General features: G+C 47.6%; 1 protein-coding gene across 1 annotated transcript in view; it reads right to left on the reverse strand.

Annotated features, from left to right (window-relative positions):
• The window catches only part of EIF6 (eukaryotic translation initiation factor 6), a 20286-nt gene that overhangs the window by 5254 nt on the left and 6550 nt on the right, over window positions 1-8482 (reverse strand). The window contains exons 3-4 of the mRNA XM_025216077.1: window positions 5322-5498; window positions 2132-2313 (exon numbers count right to left, since the gene is read on the reverse strand). Coding sequence (XP_025071862.1) covers window positions 2132-2313; window positions 5322-5498 — 359 coding nt within the window. The remainder of the gene's footprint in view (window positions 1-2131; window positions 2314-5321; window positions 5499-8482) is intronic.

Below are 8482 nucleotides of genomic sequence, written 5' to 3' on the forward strand. Positions count from 1 at the left end.
CACATCTCCACTATTACTACACCCCACAACAGAGCCATCAGCATCCCAGGATCTTACAGCTGCACCTCCAGGAATGTAGTATACCTCATCCAGTGCACCAAATGCCCTGATGGAAGATATGTAGGAGAGACCAGACAACAACTGCGCACCAGAATGAATGCACACCGGAAATCCATCAAAGACAGAAACACCCAATTACCGGTGGGGGCACATTTCTCACAGGAGGGCCGCTCTCTCTCCAATCTCTCAGTCCTGATCCTCAAGGGAAATTTACACAACACATCCCAGAGACGAGCCTATGAGCTCCATTTCATCAACCTGCTGGATACTAGAGATCAGGGACTAAACATAGACATTGGATTTTTGATACATTACAATCTGCCTGGCACCTGACTCCCCAGCCCAGCCCAGCCCCTGGCTTCTTTACTTTTCATTCCATCCAGGAAGAGCACACACCAACTGCTGCAGCTTCCTGAGCCTGACGAAGGGTTTTTGAACCCGAAAGCTTGCTTAATAAGTATTTTCCAACCATGTGGGTTGGTCTAATAAAAAAATATCAAATTCACCCAAGGAACCTTGTCTGCCTACATTTTGTAACATCTTTATCTGCTATCATCTTAGGAACAACACTGTGCATCACACTTAGGTCAGAATACAAGAAACCCTGACTTATATTAACATGTATAATCCCTAAACATAAAAAAAGCCATTGCAGATTTTAGTATAAGCATTTGATATAATAGCTTTATGGTTCAGATACAAGCTAAAGCTAAGGTACTCAGCAGAACTACTTCTATGAAGCCCCTGTTAGTCTTCAAACATGACTGGTCCTGACAGCAGAAGTCAAGGTCTAGGCTCTACTGGTGCATCTGTAGCATAGTGGGAGTTTTTATGCATATGTCTTGAAACAGTGCGGACGTTCAGCTACAGTAGCAAGTCTGGGCAGCAGTGAAAATGGTGGCATCAGTTGGGTTTAACAGCTTACACAAGTAAAAGGTCTTAGAACACCCTAACCTGGTAAAAGCTTTCCAACACCTACAAGAGCCATGAGGCTGGAGGGGCTGGCCAGGTTCTGGATGAAAAGTTCTTCGTATTTAAATTTAGCAAGCTATCATATTCTATACAACTTTGACATCTTTGAAGATTTGGGGCTACAAACAGACATTGCATTTGTCCTGGCTTAAACCATTTTATCTCAGGGGCCAAGCACAATCATTCAGATGCCCATGTTCACTCTTAGGATAAATCCTAAAAATGTTTGAAGACAGGAAGTACTACATTTTTCCCGGGATATCACGAAGTACATCTAAACACTTATCCCAGGATTGCATCACTGAATCAACCCCATAAAAGTGGCAGTGCATTCAGCCATTCATTATATCCCAATTAGAAGGGTGATGTGTATACATGCCAATCCCAGGATATTTCTGTTCCAGGAACAAAAGTTACATTTGTTCCTTATGAAGGGGAACACTAGCGTAATTCCCTCAGTACAGTGAACAATTGTCTTAGCATTTGCAAGCAATAAGAAACATTTTTTCCTTCCAAACTGAGAAAAGATGCTAATGCTTAGATTATATCCAGGCCAGGATTCATCAATTTTTGGCAAGCCATATTCTCACACAACATGGTTAGAATTTCTGTAAAAGAAATGTAACAAATTATCTTATTTTATCAGAAAAGTTGAATGGATTTTGCTCAAAGTTGGAAAATAATATTCATCTTCATGGAAGAAGCAGAGTATGAACATTTTTTGTCAATGCTCTGTTTTCTGGAAGCTGAATGCTTGAAAACTGAAGAAGTGCTGGGGGCACCGATTCCAACAGAAACTCTTCTGCAAATGTAACTACAATGAATTTAGGATACGTATACATTCTAACAATCTTATTATATCTCTGGAGTCCTAACTCTCCATTTTTTGCCTCTCTTTCTGTTTTATACTTTCATAGGCAAAAAGTGGAACTTATTCCTCTTTCTGTAAATTAAGTTGGCTAATTTCAGTTAAAAAAAAAAGTGACAAAATTAAAAAAATAAAAAAGTCCAGAAGAGAGAAGAAAAGGAGAAAAAAATCCTGGAAAATTAGTTTACCTGTTTTGAAAATGAATGTGCATAGTATGAGATCCCGAATTACCTGTCAATTAAGGAATCCCTCATGCTAGTAGCAATAGTACTTGGCTGAGCTTCGTTCAGTTTGAATATGCTCTCAATAACAGACAGCTCCGTACTGGTTGTATCCAGCCCGCAGAAGGCGCACCAGTCATTCACAACCATCCCTGCTGCAATGACCTCGCTGCCACGATTTACTGTTCCTGCCTGGCAAAAAGTAGAGAAAGGGATCAGCAAAACAAAGCAACATCAGATCGTTAATGACACTTCTCTCTCTGCCAGATATTAGGGAAGGGTACCACCCCAAACCATCTAGTTGATTCAGGAATTTAAAACTCACCAAAATAGCTACAAACATTTAAGGCAATGGAGACTGAGAGGCCATTGTACTGAAAGACATTTAACTGTACAGAGCAACAGTTCTCAACAAGTAGGCCACAAGGATGTTGCAGATGAAGCACAAGCGCCTACAGAAGGTTTGGCCAACTCTTGCCCCAGCCCACAGGGTTTCTATGGTGACAGGCAGTATCACCCTAAGATGCATGCACTGCTGTGTGCACTCCCTCAAAAACAGGAAACAGCACGGCCACCTTCAGGCAGTGCTGCAGGCAAACTAGTTTTACTGAAAGGCAAAGTTAATTCACCTAGGCACATCATATTAAGGCTACGCTGCTTTCAATTTGGAAGGAAATGCACAAACAGTTAGCTTGGATAACTGAATGAGCTGCCCTGCATCAACACAACGCTAGGGGGTTGAACTAGATGACCTCTAGAAATTAAGGGTTTGTGAAACAGGCCCTATTCGATTTGGATTCAGATTCGGCCAGGATCAGGGACAGTGATTTGATTAGTTGATTTGGATCACTGTCCCCAATTCGATTCAGCCATATGGCCAAATCCATATCTCAAGATGCAATGCTGAATCGGAGAATCAGCAATTCAGCCACAGACACAGCTTTAAAGGTTTTTTCCTACATAACTCAAGGTAATGGGTGTGCGGGAGAGGGGAGCCCCCACATGCTCAGCGGTGAACCCAGAAGTGGATTGGAAGTACTTCCAGTCCACTTCCGGGTTTGCCAGGGAGAAGGCTGGGACCCTCACCCCTGGTGATCAGCCATGGGGGGACCCTGGTTGCCCCCCCTAGACCCAGAAGGCACCAGTGACTGAGCTGGAGGGTGCGGGGGGGGGCGGCGGCTCCCCTGCACGCTCCCCGGCCGACCCAGAAGTGGACCGGAAGTGCTTCTAGTCCACTTCTGGCTCTGCTGCCAAGCGCACTGGGGACCCCCCCACCGCCGCACTCCTGTAGGACGCTCCATCCGCCCCAGCATCATAGCATTTATGAGCCACCTTGTACCTCAAGGTATGTAGAAAAAACATTTAAAGCTACGTCTTTGTCCGAATCACCAAATCTTTCCGAATCAATTCAGAGGGTTCCAATTCAATTCACAGAGATTAAAGGGTCTCCCGAATCTATTTGGATTCAGAGATTCAGCTGCTGAATCGGGCCGAATCTCCACCAAATCAAATCGGCGACCAAAGCTTCACATAGCCCTACTGGAGCTATGGCCCTTCCAGGCCCACTTCTCTGTGATTCTGCACTAGGGCAACTACACAACACCAGAATACTTCCAGTTCCAAAGCTCTTTGCAAGTGATCACTCTGGAAGGTGGGCCACAGGATCAAAAGGGCAAAACTCAATACAAGTAATACAACAGCTGTAAAATTAAGTCACAGCGATGCTGAAATTCATTAATCCAGCTAGGACAGCTGGCCACTGCCTACTTCAAAACAAACAAAATTTTATCCCTAAAATTTAAATAATACTAGTACTAATACTAAAACTAATAAGTGAATACCCAGATCATACCACCTGTTCCCACCATTACAAAATAACCAACATCCTGTGAAGCACGTTTCCTTCTTACACGTAGAACAACAATGTCAACAAGCCACTCGTCTTATGAAGCTTATTCAATTTGTCAGAGAGGCACTCCAAGTTCTCTCTTCTTGCTGTCCCCATGCAGTATAAGCAGCATAGTAGCAGAGCACAGTGCTAACTCTGAATTTACTACCACAGATTTTCACTGCCTCTCATTTTGGTACCAAAACATCTGGTTGCATTTTTAAAAAGGTGGACAAAGGAGGGAAGAGGGCTATTCTGGCAACTGAAGCAGGGAAGTCAGGGGCCTTTAGCTCCAAGAGACTTGGAATGTTATCCAGGTAAAACAACTGAGCTTCTTGGTATCCAGAAGAGGACCCAACAATTTGTCCTTGTCACAACCCAAAGTTGTGATTTTTTGTTTGTGCGCGCTTCGGCACTGCTAAATTATTTTCCCGCTAAATTGCAGCTTCTTTGCACGGTGGAGTTTTCTGCTGCAGAGGAGAACCCCGGTGCAACGGAGTATTCCCGCCAAATTTGTAGCTTTCTTTGCATGGTGCATTTCTTTTGCATCCAGGAAATGCACAGTGCAAAGGAGTTCCCGCCATTTGTATGAAGATTCGTGCCACATTATTGGCCTATTCTAATATATGCACATGTGGCGGCTAGCGATTGGCTTGCTAGCCGTATAAAGAGCTTGGGTGGTTTCCACCCAAGTTGGAGAGAGAGCAATTGGAGTTCCAGAGGGAGAGCGTGAAGATCTCTAAGCGCTGCGGATCCTTACGGACCCAACGCTTTTCTTAAAAGGCAATAGAGGCCTGATAACCGAACCCGCGGAGCTTCAACAACTCCGGGGAAAAGAACGAACAGCCTCTAGCCTCTCCCCGTCGCTGATAAATTCCTAGCCGTATCCCTTCCTGTACAAATAATCTTGAATCAACCATTACGCGTCCGTGACTAATTCTAGCTCACCACCGGTCCTCTCCGACCCCGCATGCCTGGGCTGCTGGCCACAGCCCGTGTGCGCAAAGACGGGCCCGGCTTGCCCCCGGCTCGCACATGGCAACGAGGATGGGATTGGGAGAGAACTCGCACATGGCGACCCAGGTGGGATCGGGAGAGGGCCCGCACAGTCCTGTCAGCAACAGTAAAACTGACAGGTTCCATTAATTACACACTGTGGTTGGTTGGTCAAGCTAGTAGAGCACCACAGCTATTCAGAGAGGATACCACATGGAGGCTTGATGGAGAAAAGCCATGAAAACTTAAATCTCACCAGTCAGAAGTGTCTGAGGTAGGAAGAAAGAGAAAGCATACAAGTCTATAAATGTCTTACCACAAGTGGGACCTGAAGCAGTGAAGAGAGTTCATCCTGGTCTTCAATTGAAGTCTTAGGGTGCACAAGTCCTCCTTGGTTACTGAAAACACAGTAACTTCCTACCAGCACCTGATCTGCTACTGTCTGTCTGAAAACTTCTACTTTCAGCACATCGGCCAATATTTCTTCAGTCTCCTGTAAATACATAAAATCAGAAGTCCTTGGTTTACATAGTGTCTCAGAATTCAAAATTAAAAACACGAAAGGCTGAACTCTATGGTGACCTACGCTTCAGAAAGTTTGCCCCGAGTGCTTTGGAGGCAGCCATTATGACTTCCAGTTAAGTGTTTAGAGACTAATCCTTCAGATGCAAAACAAGAACACAACCAGTGCTCCATCAGTGCACCGCATCCATAATTTTCTTTATCTGCCAGGTACCTCCAACATTGTCAAACATGTTTCTTTGTCTTGAAATCCTGTAAACTCAGTAAAGTTCAACTACTATATGCTGCTTCCTTGCTGATCTCCCTCTCTACTCCACACCTATCCAAACTGAAACCTCATCCTGTCCAATTCTGTAGGTGTCTACTTATCAGTTCAAAGCCTGATATGGCCAAAACACACCTTTTAATCTTTTCTCAGAAATCCTCCTGTACCAACCATGTAAAGTTAAGATAATGTCACAGTGGACAACATCACCAGGAATCCTGGATTTCCGATTAAAAAAAAAAAATCACAAATTCTCTGATTAAACATTGCAAATTCTCCGATTAAAAACCCCAAATCTATGATTAAAATTAAAGGGCCCCAGAGCGCCCCCCCCCCCACAGCTCTGATGCCCCTCACTCCCACAACAGCCCCCACAACCTCAGACACACAGACATGCAGGTAAGTGTGTGTGTGGGGGAGAAGGGGTAGGGCAGGGCAGGGGAAAGTGAAGGTGCTCATGGCAGGGGGCAGATCAAGAAGGGGGCCTGCTCCCAGGAGCAAGGCCAGAGGCTGAGGGCAGGGATGCCCCTCTGTGGGCCACACACACCAGCTGGCCTGATGGGGGGCAGTTTGCACACAGTGGCCGCCACTGCACCTCTGCCGCTGTGCCCTGCACTGCCTTCTGGCAGCCGGCTGCACAGCTTTGCAGCTAAGTGGTGCGGCAGCAGTGGCCATGTGTGGGCCACACACATACCACCCTGCCAGCAGGGGCGGGGTGTCACACATGCGGCAACTGCCATTGCACCACCGCTTGTTCCCCGCAGTTGGTGGTAAGGGGTGGTGGTTGTGGCAGCTGTGTGCTGGCCGTGGGATGGACTTGCACACAGCGGTCGCCACCATCACTGCTTGCCTGTGGAGCCGTGCCCACATAGAGCCTCTCCCTCCCCGTCCGCAGGCACAGCTCTGCAGACAAGCAGCAGTGGCAGTGCAAGGTGGAGGTGTCCACTGCATGTGAAATCCCCCTGCCCCTGCCAGCTGGCCGGGCAGCACGCAGCCACTACCACCACCATTCCTCGCTGCCGCTTGTCTAAGGAGCCATGCCTGCAGACGGGAGGGGCTCGCACGTGGCCACCATCGCTGCTGCCGCCCCATGGCCAGCCAGCACACAGCCACCACCCTTTAGTACTGCTGCAGAGCCATGCCCGCAGAGCCATGCCCAAAGAGCTGTGGGGCCAGCCAGGGGACGGCAGTGGTGGGGGCGCCGCGGGGGGCGACACGCACCCCCACACGAAAGCCCCTCCCTTGCCCCACTGCAAGCTGGCAGCAAATGCGCGGCCCGCACATGGCAGCCACCACTGCACCGCCACTTTCCTGTAAAGCGTTGTGGCCAGCCATGGGAAGGTAGCATGGAGCACAGCAACAGCCACCGTGTGCGAACCCCCCAGCCGGCTGGCACTATATGCAGCCCACAGAGGAGCACCCCTGTCCTCACTCCCCGGCTGGCCCTGGTCATGGGAGGAAATTGAGGTGGGGGGGGCAGGGAGACACTGTGGTGTGTGTTCTGGGGCCAGCAGTGCCCAGGGCACTCCCTCAACCACCAGCCACCTCCCCCTGCCCCGCAGCCATGCCTCACAACTCCCCAAGCTCCACTTACCTCCAGGGGCAAAGGGGAAGCCTGAGCCCAAGCCCAGCCTTGGCTGACTCAGAGGCTTAGGCCCCACCCTTCCCCCTCTAGACAGGGCTGGGGGTTTCCCACCATCCCTGCAATCAGCTCTTGCAGGCTGGAACTGTGCCAGCCTGCAGAGCTCTTTGCAAAAAACAGAGATCCTGCAGATTTCTCTGCTAAAAAGGGAAAGCTGCATTTTCTCCATTAAAACAGGGAATCCGTGGTTTTCTCTGTAAGAAATGGAAAACCCAGATCCCCAATAATCACCTTCTCGTCTGCCTTACAGACCTGCCCACCAGACATCATCTTCAATTTAGCTCTCTCTAGAACCTAACAACCAGGTTTTTTTGTCCGAATCCTGCCACTTCTTCCTGCATCACCTTTAAAATCTCCATTTCCTCTCCACTCACCCAGCTAAAGGTCCTGTCCATGCTCTCATCTCAATTAATCAACCTACTCAGTTTTGCCTGTGCAAAATCCCAGTTCGCACACTTACTTTTGTTCAGAACACTGCTACAAATATACTTTTGCTGGCTCTTCATTTTGACAATATCATCCTCTGGTTCCCCCTTTTTCATCACTTCAAACACAGAGAGAAGGCAAGTATTTTTGGTTCTTCAGTGTCTAGCCTCACCCAGCCTACATGTCTTATAAACCATCATCATGTCAGTTTTGAACTCTGCACTGCCAACAGTGTAACCCTTCATCATCATTCCCGTTACATTTTCCAATAGGAACCTCTGAGTCTCCCCCTAGCTGTGCCCTATACATGGGAAAAGCTCTCCATAAACATCCATGAAGCCACCTCCCTGTCCCCTTCAAACTTTCCTCCTCAAACTTAAATTAAGTCAATGGGCGCTGGAATTGCTACCTGTAACACCAGCTAATACTGCCAGGTTTCCCTGTGCTCTCCCCCATTTTTTGCATTCACTGTTTTCTTGCCATCTATTTATTTAGCAATGTTTTAAAGAAGGAATCTGCTTTACTTGTCCAGTGCTTAACACAATGGGGCCCTGAGTCACAACTAAGACCCCAAGATACTATTGCAAGACATAGGGCCCCACACAAACAGAACCTCCTCTTT

This window comes from Alligator sinensis, unplaced genomic scaffold (genome assembly GCF_000455745.1).
Source record: "Alligator sinensis unplaced genomic scaffold, ASM45574v1 scaffold398_1, whole genome shotgun sequence".
Classification (NCBI taxonomy): domain Eukaryota; kingdom Metazoa; phylum Chordata; order Crocodylia; family Alligatoridae; genus Alligator; species Alligator sinensis.